General features: G+C 39.6%; 1 protein-coding gene across 1 annotated transcript in view; it reads right to left on the bottom strand.

Annotated features, from left to right (window-relative positions):
* The window catches only part of MGAM (maltase-glucoamylase), an 88,924-nt gene that overhangs the window by 62,621 nt on the left and 11,453 nt on the right, over positions 1-14,850 (bottom strand). The window contains exons 6-15 of the mRNA XM_082632820.1: positions 13,916-14,067; positions 13,135-13,306; positions 11,014-11,113; positions 8,735-8,847; positions 8,315-8,440; positions 7,383-7,514; positions 7,117-7,233; positions 5,790-5,903; positions 4,645-4,729; positions 3,181-3,298 (exon numbers count right to left, since the gene is read on the bottom strand). Coding sequence (XP_082488946.1) covers positions 3,181-3,298; positions 4,645-4,729; positions 5,790-5,903; positions 7,117-7,233; positions 7,383-7,514; positions 8,315-8,440; positions 8,735-8,847; positions 11,014-11,113; positions 13,135-13,306; positions 13,916-14,067 — 1,229 coding nt within the window. The remainder of the gene's footprint in view (positions 1-3,180; positions 3,299-4,644; positions 4,730-5,789; positions 5,904-7,116; positions 7,234-7,382; positions 7,515-8,314; positions 8,441-8,734; positions 8,848-11,013; positions 11,114-13,134; positions 13,307-13,915; positions 14,068-14,850) is intronic.

The following is a 14,850-nucleotide window of genomic DNA, read 5'->3' as shown; positions in this document are numbered from 1 at the left end:
TTCTGCAGTGTCTGTTGTAACTTCTCCTTTTTCATTTCTAATTTTATTGATTTGAGTCCTCTCCCTCTTTTTCTTGTTGAGTCTGGCTAGTGGTTTATCAATTTTCTTTATCTTCTCAAAGAACCAGCTTTTAGTTTTATTGATCTTTGCTATTGTTTTGTTTCTATTTCATTTATTTCTGCTCTGATCTGTATGATTTCTTTCCTTCTACTAACTTTGGGTTTTGTTTGCTCTTCTTTCTCTAGTTCCTTTATGTGTAAGGTTAGATTGTTTATTTGAGATTTTTCTTGTTTCTTTAGGTAGGATTGTATTGTTATAAACTTCTCTCTTAGAACTGCTTTTGCTGCATCCCATAGGTTTTGGATTGTCATGTTTTCATTGTTATTTGTCTCTAGGCATTTTTTGGTTTCCTCTTTGATTTCTTCAGTGATCTCTTGGTTATTTAGCAACGTATTGTTTAGCCTCCATGTGTTTGTGTTTTTTACATTTTTTCCCCTGTAATTTATTTCTAATCTCATAGCGTTGTGGTTGGAAAAGATGCTTGATATGTTTTCAATTTTCTTAAATTTACTGAGGCTTGATTTATGACCCCAGACGTGATCTATCCTGGAGAATGTTCTGTGTGCACTTGAGAAGAAAGTGTAATCTGCTGTTTTGGGATGGACTGTCCTATAAATATCAATTAAACCTATCTGGTCTGTTGTGTCATTTAAAGCTTGTGTTTCCTTATTAATTTTCTATCTGGATGATCTGTCCGTTGTTGTAAGTGAGTTGTCAAATTCCCCCACTATTATTGTGTTACTGTCAATTTCCTCTTTTATAGCTGTTAGCATTTGCCTTTTATATTGAGGTGCTCCTATGTTGGGTGTATATATTTTTACAATTGTTATATCTTCTTCTTGGACTGATCCCTTGATCATTATGTAGTGTCCTTCCTTGTCTCTTGTAACATTCTTATTTTAAAGTCTATTTTATCTGATATGAGTATTACTACTCCAGTTTTCTTTTGATTTCCATTTGCATGGAATATCTTTTTCTATCCTTTCAGTTTTAGTCTGTATGTATCCCTAGGTCTGAAGTGGGTCTCTTGTAGACAGCATATATATGGGTCTTGTTTTTGTATCCATTCAGGGAGCCTGTGTCTTTTGGTTGGAGCACTTAATCCATTTACATTTAAGGTAATTATCGATATGTATTTGCCTATTACCATTTTCTTAATTGTTTTGAGTTTGTTTTTGTAGGTCCTTTCCTTCTCTTGTGTTTCCCACTTAGAGAAGTTCCTTTAGCATTTGTTGTAGAGCTGGTTTTGTGGTGCTGAATTCTCTTAGCTTTTGCTTGTCTGTAAAGCTTTTGATTTCTCCATCAAATCTGAATGAGAGCCTTGCCGGGTAGAGTAATCCTGGTTGTAGGTTCTTCCCTTTCATCACTTTAAATATATGGTGCCACTCCCTTCTGGCTTGTAGAGTTTCTGCTGAGAAATCAGCTGTTAACCTTAAAGGGAGTTCCCTTGTATGTTGTTTTTCCCCTGTTGCTTTTAATAATTTTTCTTTTTGTCAGTTTGATTACTATGTGTCTCGGTGTGTTTCTCCTTGGGTTTATCCTGCCTGGGACTCTCTGCACTTCCTGGACTTGGGTGGCTATTTCCTTTCCCATGGTAGGGAAGTTTTCGACTCTAATCTCTTCAAATATTTTCTTGGGTCCTTTCTCTCACTCTTCTCCTTCTGGGACCCCTATAATGTGAATGTCAGTGCGTTTAATGTTGTCCCAGAGGTCTCTTAGGCTGTCTTCATTTCTTTTCATTCTTTTTTCTTTTATCTGTTCTGCAGCAGTGATTTCCACCATTCTTCCTTCCAGGTCACTTATCCGTTCTTCTGCCTCAGTTATTCTGCTATTCATTCCTTCTAGTGTATTTTTCATTTCAGTTATTGTATTGTTCATCTCTGTTTATTTGTTCTTTAATTTTTTTAGGTCTTTTTTAAACATTTCTTGCATCTTCTCGATCTTTGCCTCCATTCTTTTTCCAAGGTCCTGGATCATCTTATCATTATTCTGAATTCTTTTTCTGGAAGGTTGCCTATCTCCACTTCATTTAGTTGTTTTTCTGGGGTTTTATCTTGTTCCTTCATCTGGTACATGGTCCTCTGCCTTTTCATTTTGTCTATATTTCTGTGAATGTGGTTTTTGTTCCACAGACTGCAGGATTGTAGTTCTTCTTGCTTCTGCTGTATGCCCTCTGGTGGATGAGGCTATCTAAGAGGCTTGTGCAAGCTTCCTGATGGGAGGGACTGGTGGTGGGCAGAGCTGGGTTTTGCTCTGGTGGACCGAGCTCAGTAAAACTTTAATCTGCTCGTCTGCTGATGGGTGGGGCTGAGTTCCCTCCTTGTTGGTTGTTTGGCCTGAGGTGACCCTGCACTGGAGACTACAGGCTTTTTGGTGGGGCTAATGGTGGACTCTGGGAGTGCTCAAGCCAATGAGTACTTCCCAGAACTTCTGCTGCCAGTGTCCTTGTCCCTGTGGTGAGCAACAGCTGGCCCCGCCTCTGCAGGAAACCCTCCAACACTAGCAGGTAGGTCTGGTTCAGTCTCCTATGGAGTCACTGCTCCTTCCTTCTGGGTCCTGATACGCACACTACTTTGCATGTGCCCTCCAAGACTGGAGTCTCTGTTCCCCCTAGTCCTGTCGAAGTCCTGCAGTCAAATCCCACTAGCCTTCAAAGTCTGATTCTCTGGGAATTCATCCTCCCATTGCCAGACCCCCAGCTTCAGAAGCCTGACGTGGGGCTCAGAACCTTCACTCCAGTGGGTGTACTTCTGTGGTATAAATGTTCTCCAGTTTGTGAGTCACCCACCCAGCTGTTATGGGATTTGATTTTATTGTGATTGCGCCCCTCCTACTATCTCATTGAGGCTTCTCCTTTGTCTTTGGATGTGGGGTATCTTTGTTGGTGAGTTCCAGTGTCTTCCTGTCAATGATTCAGCAGTTCAGCAGTTAGTTGTGATTCTGGTGCTCTTGCAAGAGGAAGTGAGCGCGTGTCCTTCTACTCCACCATCTTGAACCAATCTCCCTTGCTGAGTTCTTAAAAATAACACACTGGCAACTGGCATCTAGTGAGACTAAGAATTTGATCATGTATTAAGTAAATCTGATCATATATTAAGTCCATAGCAATAATGGCCTTACTCTGCTGTGGCAATTGCCATGGAGTAGCCATACAGATTGTGGACATCGTATTGCTTGCCCCAGTGCTGTACTGCATCCATGCAGAGACTCTTGCAGAACAGGTACCCATCCAGGATTCCTGCGACAAAAGAGGGATCAGTCAATGAGAGCCTGAGATGCATATTCCCTGTTTCTCGACTATCACCTGAAATTGTGGCTCCCTAGGCATTTTTTGTGGCCATCCTGGAAATGATCATACAGCTTCCTCACTATCAGAAGGATATATACTTTCAGTAGTTTCTCTGATATATAAAAAAATTGTGCTGACCCATACACATTCTCCCACCTGGGTGCACATGTGACCAGAGGCAAGTATTTGGAAGTAAGTGGATCTAGTTAGACTTGAAGTTAGATCTGAAGTCTTCAAACTGAGCTAAATTAAGTGGTCTAAGAATAAAAATATTAGATGAAAGTGTAAATTAATTCCTCACCCTTTCTCTAAGCTGTTATAAGGGATGATTGACCAATCTCTCTTTCATTCATCCAATCTTTTCTGCTCCCCTTGCACCACTATGGTTCAGATCCAAATTACCTTTGTCTTAACCATTGCAATCATTTTCTTAATGGCTTATTTAACTCTGATCTACTGATCTTCTAATTCATATTAGAAGCACACATTAATGCCAGATCAATATTTCCAAAACCATTTGACCGTCATGTTTCCCTCTAAAACTTAAATAATTTCTATCACCAAAAGAATGAAGCCTCCCATCTGAGTCTCTCAGCATTTGATCCTGACCCATCTGCCCTAATTTCCTATTTTTCCATCAGACTGGAAGTTTTCATAAGATGCTATAATTCTAGCAGCTCATTCCTTTCTTAATCAAGATACAATTTATCTGTGAGCCTCTAGATTTCTTCAAACTACAATAAATGCTGTGATTCCAGGGCCACACCCTGGGATACAGTGTTGTTCAAAGTTCAATCAGAACTCACTAGCATCATATTCACTGACTCTGACGTTGACCCGCCCCCCTTCCCCCCCCACCAACCAAGCCATGGGTTCTGGCTTCCTTTCATTTTATGGTCCAAATCTGTTCTTCACTGTCTTGACATTACCAGACTGACCTTCATATGAAGACCTAACCTGGTTACCTAGTCTCTCTCTGGTTAGCCCTAACCTATCTGGGTACACACTTGAGAGGAAAATGAACTAACCACTAACCTCTTGCTTCTGCACCATATCTTCTCTGGAACAGAAACAGATCAGATGTAGGTAGAAGGACTAGATTGATTGCTCCTTTTGAATTTATGCCTCATTTAGGAAAGCATAGAGTGTTTTGATTTTCTTTGCACAGTACCCACATTTTCCTTCCCCTATGCAATTTATGTAAAAAATCCCTTGCCAGGTTATTCATATATATCCTTATGAATTTAAAATACCAGATATTCATTGCCACTTTAATCAAACTAATCAGCACTTACTGGGAGTGAATGGGGGATAATTTAGATTGCTTGTGGAACATCCTGAAACTGAACCATCCACGAAGTTGGAGACTTCATTCATATCCTAGAAGACAAAGAACAAAGACTATTAAGAAAAAGTAACATGTCCTCGTATGTTGTACTGATGGTGTCTTTCTTTTTTTTTAGGATTCAGAGAAATGATTCTAGATATTTCTTTTTTTAACGAGGTTCTTATGTTAAGGAGAGAAATAGATGTTCCTGTCCTGTCTTCTCTACCCATTGAAGGCTTTGTGGAGAAGGTTCTTAAAATCCCTTCAAAATGATATATGTATATAATCATTGAAAATGAAAAATTTCCAAAAATATTAGGTGAGAAATATTTCAATTTATATGGTCCCATGTATATCAACTTATACATTCTCTAAATATTCAAATATAGCATGAATACACACACATATAAATGCATATACATATATAATACAAACATATGCAGAGAGAGTGAGAGAACAAGCATGTACCCACAGCTGTGCAAGTGAGGGCTCTGTAAAGATGCATACTGAAATATTGATGGTAGATGTCTTTGGTTGATATCACTTTAGCTCTCCTCATCTGTTTAGCTCTTTGTATTGTTTGCATTTTCTACCTTTCTCTTATAAATAGAAAAAAGTTCAACTCTAGAGCTCTGTAAATTGTGCCGGACACCTGCTGCTTTGCATTTGTTTTCATTTGACATCATGTGAGACATTTATCCTTTCTGCAGCCACAGTTCTGTCGCTCACTTGAGTACTTTGGCTCTGATCAGTTTATCCAACACGTCCAAGTGAAAGAGCCCTGAAGTGGCAATTGAACAATTTGTGTACTTTGTGACAACGTAAGGAGTATATGACCTATTTTTACTTCAGCTCATTCATTTGTAAAAGGAGAGCTAGACTCGGAAAAAACAGATATCTCGGTTTACTTCCTTCCACTTCTAACAATCTGATTTTGAAGTCTAAGCTACATGTTTTGGTAAGATTATTTGAATAGTAAGAGAGAGAATACCTAGAATTATTGTCATACTTGCTTTCCTCTCCTCCTCTTCCCCCTGTGCTCCATGACTCGATGATATAGAGATACACAGCCTGAATGTTAGCCACTTAGTAATCAAAATGTTAAGAACTCACAATCCAGATTCCATCGAATTCTACTTGATTGTGGAAAAGCTCACATTCATTTGCCCACCAAGCAGTACACTTGGGGTTGGTGTAATCAGGAAACACAGTTTTTCCAGGCCAGACCTGCAGGAGGAAAAGAAAAACATTGATCAAAGGAAGTTAAATGAATACAGAGTAAAACAGAGTACAAAGAAATTCCTAATACGATCATGGCAAAAGAGGTGCCCAGGCACAGGTCCTTTTCAATTAGGAATGTAAAGTGCTTTAAATATTTAGACTAAATAGGAGGAGTCAAATAGTCACTTGAGAAAAAACTTATTTCAAAAAAATGGTTAAGTCTTGGCTAATCTTCAACTCTGCCTCACCCTTTCCTCACACTTTCTCTACTCCTAATCCTAGGAATGGTAAATGAGGGAGAGTACTGTATAATTTCAACTAACCCATGACAAGTTATGGGTTCTAACCATCAATTACTCTTCTCTATTCTCTTCCTATCCACTTCTTCTCAGACACTAGGCACTCGGGTCAGCAGAGGTGTTAGAAGTGAACCAGCAGATAATACCTTCATGGAAAACAAGGACAGATAAGTTTGAGAAAGAACTAGTCAAACTTGCCAAATAACAGAAAAACTGAGTAAGAAGAGGAATGAAATAGTTTCATTGGATTTGCCAGTTAGGAGGTAACTGGTGCCAAAGCAGCATCAGTGGAGTGATGGGGGAGGAAAGTAGACTGCAGTCAGCTGAAGAGTGAATGGGGGGTACTTCCCTTGTGGCGCAGCGGTTAAGAATCCTCCTGCCAATGCAGGGGGCATGGGTTAGAGCCCTGGTCCGGGAAGATCCCACATGCTGTGGAGCAACTAAGCCTGTGCGCCACAACTACTGAGCCTGCGTGCCACAACTACTGAAGCCCGTGCGCTTAGAGCCCATGCTCTGCAACAAGAGAAGCCACCGCAATAAGAAGCCCACGCACCGCAACAAAGAGTAGCCCCTGTTCGCCACAACTAGAGAAAGCCCGCACATAGCAATGAAGACCCAACGCAGCCAAACATAAATAAATAAAATGAATAAATTTTAAAAAAGTGAATGGGGGGTGAGGTGAGGAGGTGGACATTCAGTATCTAAGTCTATTTTTTAAAGGGACTTTGCTGTGAAGGGAATGTAAGAACTGGGATGACTGGTAGGTATTTGAGGATGAAAAGGACAAGGGCAAGTTGATCCCCAGCATGTATAAGGCACCTGGAAATGTAAAACAAAACAATTACAGACACACACACACACACACACACACACACACTGCCACAGCCCCTCCACCAGCCCCCACTTCCCCATTAAGATACCTCCCCAATGAGTGGAGTCATTCCATCTGAAGCATTCACCCATATCTTCATATCTGAACCCCTGTCATACGGGCCATAGGGATTACTTGGGGAAGAGTTGTTGGAGATGGCTGGATCCTAAGAAGGGGAAAAATACAATGAGGGACCTAGCTTTGAGCTAGAAGCACTGAAAGGAAACTGGGGATTGAGGGATGAGGGAGGGGGAGGGGTGTAATGACAAGGAAGAGCAAGGACCTGATGTGGGGGAATAAGAGGACAGCACATACCACAATGATGACCAATTTTTGTCCATTATTGTGTAACTCTTTAACAAACTCAGGGAAACCCTTAAAATTTACTGGATCAAAAGTGAAGTCCTTCTTCTCATGCATATAATCAATATCAGCATGCTGAACGTCCTGAAAGAATACACAACGTCCACAATTTATGAGCCCACCCCTGGAATCAGATTAGCTGTGTCACCCTACCTTGTTGCCTGGCGCACTGGCATTGAAAACCAATCTAACAAACAAACCACAACAGTTACAAAAAATATCACTAAGGCTATCAAAACATATCCATTACCTAAATGCTATGTCATCCACAAGATAAAGGAGAGAAGGGACTCTCTCCCACTTCTCCCGCATTTGACTACACTACATTTTGTATTGTTGCTTCTCTTCCACTTCAAGCCTTCTTTGGTATTTGCTCTTTCCTAATTTTACTTGTATGAAAATAGTGGAGCCCAGAATGAAATTGACTCTTGCTCCAAGACCTAAGCATCTGCCTCCAAGGGAATGGGGTAAGGGAGAGAAGAGGATTATTCCAGAGACTACTGGGTGTTTCTCTTTGCATCTCTTGTAAGACCTCGTTACTCATTATATAATAGACACATTCAAATTTAGCCACTTAAATCATAAAAATATTTTATTACATGTATAAACTGTATTCTTTTGTTCCCTTAAACTAGGGAAAGAAATGCCTTGAGAATACAAATAAGAATGCATTGTGTAGAATGTCATCAATACAGTAAGTATAAGAAAATCAGTTCCTTCAAGGAATGGTTGGCCCAACAAAAAAGTCCAGCATTCTGAATATATAAAAATATTTTTGTTGTATATTAAAAAAAAAAAACTCAGGAGGAGACAGTATAAACAGTTGTTCTTATTCCCCAAGAAAATTCTTTTATTTTTGGAGGATTTTTTGCTGCCTTACTTACGTAAGGCAGCTGTGCGGCACGGTTTCTCTCCATGACTTCTTTCATGTTACCCAGGGTTCCATAGTCATAACGACCGAGATGAAACCCAAGTGCCCAGTATGAGGGTAGGGCTGGCCGTCCAATGAGCTGAAAGAATGATGTGAAATGAAAGTTAGCAAATACTCTATTTTTAACAAAACTTTTTCTATGCATTAGTTTGGGGGCACAAAACATACCCCACTTTCCAACACACTATTTCCTTAATATTAGAACGCTAGCCCCTTTAATAAACCATTGAGGTTCGGATCAATTTTTAACAGCACATTTACAATAGCTGCTTATAATAGCATATGTTTGTGAGTCACACTTGCATATTAAATTTCCATTTCTTTGCTCTTATTTACAATTTCCTCAGTCATAACCATAACATTATAAGTTTACCTCTTGATACTCTTGAACCACTTGCTCTGGAGTGTTTCCCAAGAACACGTAGAAGTCGAGAATGCCCCCAGTGGTGCGGTAAGTGACAGCTGGGGTGGGCTGGAGGGAAACCTCTTGAAAGATTAAAAATGAAGCAAATAAACATTAGAATTTATTCTAGAGTAATAATTACAAAGCTTTAGACCAGAGGATCACCAGTCATCTGAACACTAATGAAGTGATCCTAATGCCTCAGTTTTTGTATAAAAAGGGACAAACTCTGACCAAGTCCACCCTCACAGCACAAGAGGCCAAAGCATTTGTTCTGTGACAGATTTCCATAACTGGTGACTGCAGTGTCTTAACTGCTGTGTCAAGATTTCATTAAAAAGCAACCAGTTTCAGGAAGGGGTCCAGAATAAGCCATTGTGGCATAAAAATGATTGTAAGCTGAAAACGTTTGAGTTTCTGAAATCCCTTATCCACCTAAACGCAGAGCCTCCCAAATGAACTCAGTTGTCATAAACCCCCTGCCCTGGAGCAAAACTAATCTCCTCTGAGACAATAAATTGGCAGCACACAATACCCAGCCCCCACTATTCTCCTAAGGGCTCACTGATCTTTCCAAAACGTCATTTGTTGTTCCATTAAATGCCCTTTATCCCTCTCACCCCTTCTAAGAAGCCATTTGTTTCATCCTAAGTACATTTCTTCCCCTATTAGGATGGTTTCTAAGTCTCAAATTCTAACCACCCCCTTGAGTTACTCACTGAGCACTCTTGTGTATATGCAGGTTGCACATGTAAATAAACCTAGTTTTTTCTCTTGCTAACCTGTCTTTTGTCAGATTGATTCACAGGCCCCCAAATACCAAACCTAAGAGGACAGAGAAAAAAATTTTCTTCTCTGACATTCACAACTAGAGAATATGCTGTTCCCACCCCATATCCCATCATTATTGCAGGAACATAACCTGGCTAGACACATGGAGGTACTAGCCTCAGCAGATCTCACATCAAGCAAGAGCCACACTAAAAAGATGTCAGAGATGATACTATACATTCAAAATCCCTCTAAGCCCCAAATGCAATTTTCAGAGATGAAGTCTCCCCACAGCTTTGATTTGCATTAGGGATAAAAGGTCTCAAGATCGACTAAAATGTACTCTTCAGGCATAAGAACAACTCACACGGAGTATCTAGGATTCTGTGACTTTTCCCTCTAAGTCTGACACAGATTATTTTCTGGTTCCTTTCAGCCACCTGAAACTGTACAATCCTTGTATTATCTCAGTCTATTCTTTGACTATCAGGTATCTTAGAATCATCTTAGATCCCTTAGAGTGATTCTCAAACAATCTGTGGTAAAGGATCAGATCTTTATTTTTTAAATTTCCAGTTCTTTGCAAACTGCTACTTTTATAAAATAACATGAAAATGAATTATTAGAAAAAGTTTCATACATGCACTTGGATGCTACAGCAATGTTTACTCTTAATTTTATACTCATCTTACTGTAGACCTGAAACAGTCTTTGAACACTCCATGGGTCACACTTTAAGGAGTACTGATCTAGTCCATCAAGTCCCAGTTGAGAAGAGGGTGGGGATCAATATCCTGTGCTGACCATCAACCCTGGGAGATTCTGACAACTCCTCTTTCCCTGTAGGGATTGATTCATTGCCCTGGGATTGGTTGTTACTGGTACAAGCAGAAAAACAGTTGAGAATCATTGATCTGATCTAAAACCTTCAAAGATAAGGAAGCAAGCTACTTCCTGGAATCCTATGATATTATACCATTTGGTCTTAAACAATCTGATTGTATTCTGCCTGACCCTCACACTCCACTTTACCTTGCTACCCTTGGATGTCTCGATGTAACATTCACAGCTCAGTTGTAGTTCCTTGGTTACACCCTGCTATTACAGCTATTACCTGTTTCTTACCAGAGCTTTTATTAAGCCCTGTACTGGATGAAAGTCTGAGGAAGGAGAAGAACAAATTGGTAGAAACTGCCTTAGAATAGATTATAGGAAAGGGTTAGCTGTTTTAACACTATAATAGTAAATATTCTCACAGAGGCAGCCAGATTCAAGAAAATCGTAAGCTAAGAGAGAAAACTCTACTCATGGCTTCCATGGGTCAACAGGTAATGAAGTATGAATGGCACAAGCAGAGAACATACAAGGTCCCAAGCTACAGCTCAGCCATTCCTAAAGGGCGCCATTCCTTTATCATAATGCTGTAAGAAAGGGACTGAAAATCATGCTTGTATGTGAATATTCCTTTAGTCTTTTACCCATGGCATTGCTGTTCATCAGAAACACTCCAAAGGACAATCCACTAGCATCTTCAAGGCATAGGAAGAATGTCTGTGCACCATACAAGTTAGTTCCATCCTGCAGAAAGAGAATTTAAAACCAAAAATTTACAAATAAACCCCACATGGCCAGAAATAGCTTAGGAAATCAATGTTAATCATGTGAGGAATTGACAAGGAATTCATGTCAAAGAAGACACAAATTTTTAATATAAGGTCTATACTTGGTTGATGTTAATCAAGTGAATTAGCACTTTCATATAGAATGAGCCAGCTATGACCACTTATCTAATAGAAATGTGAGAACTTGTGATATGTTAGGATGTGGGAGAACAGGAGGTTTGAAACTGTAGTTCAAAAAAGCTCTTCTCTACAGATATCAAAAACAAACTTATGGTTACCAAAGGGGACACGTTGGGGGTAGGGATAAATCAGGAGCTTGGGGTGAACTATATAAGATAGATAACTAAAAAGGACCTGCTGTATAGCACAGAGAACTCTACTCAATATTCTGTGATAATCTACATGAGAAAAGAATGAATGTATTTATATGTATAACTGAATCACTTTGCCGTACACCTGAAACTAACACAACAATGTAAAGCAACTATACTCCAATAAAAAAAATTTTTTTTTTAAAAAGAGCTCTTCTCTCAAGGAGGCTTGACCTTGACTCAAAGAGTCTTGACCTAACCTCATCTGCAAAAACTCCATCAAGCCCTAATATAAATCAGGCACCTTTCTAATTTGCAACTAGATATCTGGTCTTCTAGTCTTTACAACAGCATACATTAGAACTTGAGCTGGTCTTCTAGACTTTAGAACGGTAGTTCTCAACCTGGGCTGCATCCCACCCCAATTAAAACAGAATCTCTGGGAATAGAAGCAAACATTGATAGTTTGTTCAATTTCCCTGGGTGATTCCAATGTGTAATCATGTTTGAGAATCACTGCTCTGGGACAGCATATCTCAAAACTTGGTGTGCATACAAATTACAAAGGAACCTCATTTCAGTGTGGGGTCTAATTTAGTAGATGGAAGAGGGAGCCGAGAGCCCAAATTTGTCACGTGGTGGTGCACATACTGCACACTTCAAGCAGCGAGGATCTAAGGCTCCTTATTAAACAAGCATCACCAGCCATATCCCAGATGAGCTGCTCGGACCCAACACCTTTCCTGTTTTTCTGATAGGCCTATGGTATGGTGAGGAGCATGGGCCAGGGATTAGATCCTATCTCTGCTCCTTACGAACTATTTTTTTTTTACATTGGGCTATTCATTTGGCTTTTCTAAACCTCAGTTTCCTTGTCTGTTAAATGGAGTAAATTAGACTTATTTTTCTCAGAGTCCTTTTGGTAAATAGAGATAATATATTTAAAAATTCACTTAATAAATTATTCCTCTAATTTCCTTTCATCCAGACACTAGTTCTGCTTAATTGGGAAAGTTGCTAAACAAGACCTGAATGTAGTATTGCTGAGTCTAGAAAATACCTCTGCTTTGAGTTTTAGCAGTCAAAACAAAACCAAGAGAGAAAAAACAAAATGAAATAATAACAACAAAACTCTACTCCTTCTATTCTTTCACTGCCCCAAACATTCTTCACACAAAGAATGATTAATACAGAATTTTAGTTGATATTTTATCCTATTTTGCTGACAAACCTGGTAAGTTGGTGACTTGTAAAGGTCAACCTAAAATATGGTAATCATAACCAGCATATTGTGCCGAATCAATATTAGTTTTCTCCATAACTAGTTAGTTCAAAACGAAAATGTGATGAAAAAAACTTGGTATTTATTGAGAATTTTCTATGTGGCAGACACTCTTCTAGAGACTCTACATGTATCAATTCATTTAATTCCCATCACAACCCTATGAAGTAAGTCTATTACCCCCATTTCATAGATGGGGAACTAAAGACACAGAGAGGAAACCTGCCCAGAACCACAAAACTGGTGAGTAGCAGTGCCAGAATTCAGACCCAGATAGCCTCACCCGAGCACCTGACTCTTAACTGTTATACTGTACTGCTAGGAGTGACCTTCATGAAAGAGGCTATGATATTCAGTGGAAAGGGTCCCATACTGAAAGGTTACCCCTTTGGGGATTGTGTGCCTGGCAAATATGGGCCAGGTCTTCCAATTCATATCGTGCCGGTACTGCTGGTGCACGTGTTCTCCCAGACCATGCACGTTAGCACTAGGCAGTCGGATGGAGAGCTGCAGGAACTGATCAGCAAACAGCAGGGGCCCGATGCTGGAGTCAAACCTAGACATGGGTGGGAAACACAGGGACGGGTGGGCAAGTGGAGAGGAGGGAATGCAACTGCTTAGAAAATTGTTCTTGTATCTCAGAGACTCAATACTCCCTGTTTAATCGGCCCCATTTGCCCTCCTGTGACATTTTTCCATGGACATCAAGAGATCAGGATTTCCTGAGGGCAGGTACCATTCAGCACATTTCTTAGATTTGTCCCCTTGACTCTCTATCACATGACCAGAATATTAGTCATACATTATAGTAGATGCTCCATAGAGAGTTACTGCTGGATAGGTGTTAGATGGATGGAGGGACAAAAGGGAAAATAAGGAGGAAAAATGACCAAATGGAAGGAAGAAAGAGAAAAAGGACACAGCCCAGTGCCTGGCCTACAATAAATGCTTAGTAATAAAAGAGGAGGAGGACGAGGAAGAGGAAGAAGGAAGGAAGAGGAAGGAAGGCAGAAAAAAAGTATACATTTGGAGGTAGAGAATCTGGTCACCAACAGTGGGCTCACAACCTTCAGGAATATTGTAGAAATGCATCCTTTTTCAGGCTTCAAACCTCCCTCCCCCATAACCTTCATACTGAATCTCCAGATAGGTTTGCAAAACTTACAGAATGTGATTGTTGCTCGTTCTGATCACTTTGATGCTAAATGGCTGTTTGGAGACCTCAACTTTATAGGTCAAGGAAGAAGCAGCATTTCCTTTGAAGGGTTGCACATGTTCATGGGGCACTTCGTATCTGTCCTGGTTTTGGTCAGTTAACTGTCCAGAGAGATTAGGGAAAGACAGTCAAAATGAAAATGTCTCTGTTTTTCTAAAATAGAAGCATGCCCACCAACACCAGCGCTTCCCAACATCTGTGCTCCTGGTACAGGAACCTGTGCAGCAAATGACATTATGTCTGAAATTATGTCACCAAATTCAGATGTTTAACACTTGGACATAAGTTAGTCTTTAGGTAGAAATATATACTACAAGTCTGCAGACATAAACTATCTCTAGAATTTTCAAAGTTGTGATCATTCTTTTTTTCCGTCCCTATATCATTTCACATGGTATAAAGGGGGAAAAAAATGAAAGCCAGAGCTCACCAGTGAACTCCATAATATATATTTAGAAAGTTATCACACTGAAGGAAGGCTATAAATGCTCTCAACATACACATGCTGAGAATAACGACAGTAGAGAAAAATACCTCCATTAGCAAATTTTTCTCTTTTGTAGTAACTGCAGTCATCAGGTAGGGAACAAGAACTTCTCAAAAAAATGTTAAATAAACAAATATCATATGCTATCACTTACATGTGGAATCTAAACTATGATACAAATGAACTTATTCACAAAACTGAAACACACAGACACAGAAAACAAACTTAGGGTTACCAAAGGCAGGTAGGGAGGGATGGATTGGGAGTTTGGGATTAGCAGATAAAAACCACCATATATAAAATAGATAAACAACAAGGGCCTACCGTAGAGCACAGGAAATTATATTCAGTATCTTGTAATAAACTATAATGGAAAAGAATATGAAAAAAAGAAACA

Source organism: Mesoplodon mirus (assembly GCF_964341445.2).
Source record: "Mesoplodon mirus genome assembly, chromosome: 9".
Classification (NCBI taxonomy): domain Eukaryota; kingdom Metazoa; phylum Chordata; class Mammalia; order Artiodactyla; family Ziphiidae; genus Mesoplodon; species Mesoplodon mirus.
The sequence above is the reverse complement of the archived record's forward strand: the minus strand, read 5'-3'. Positions and strand labels throughout refer to the sequence as shown.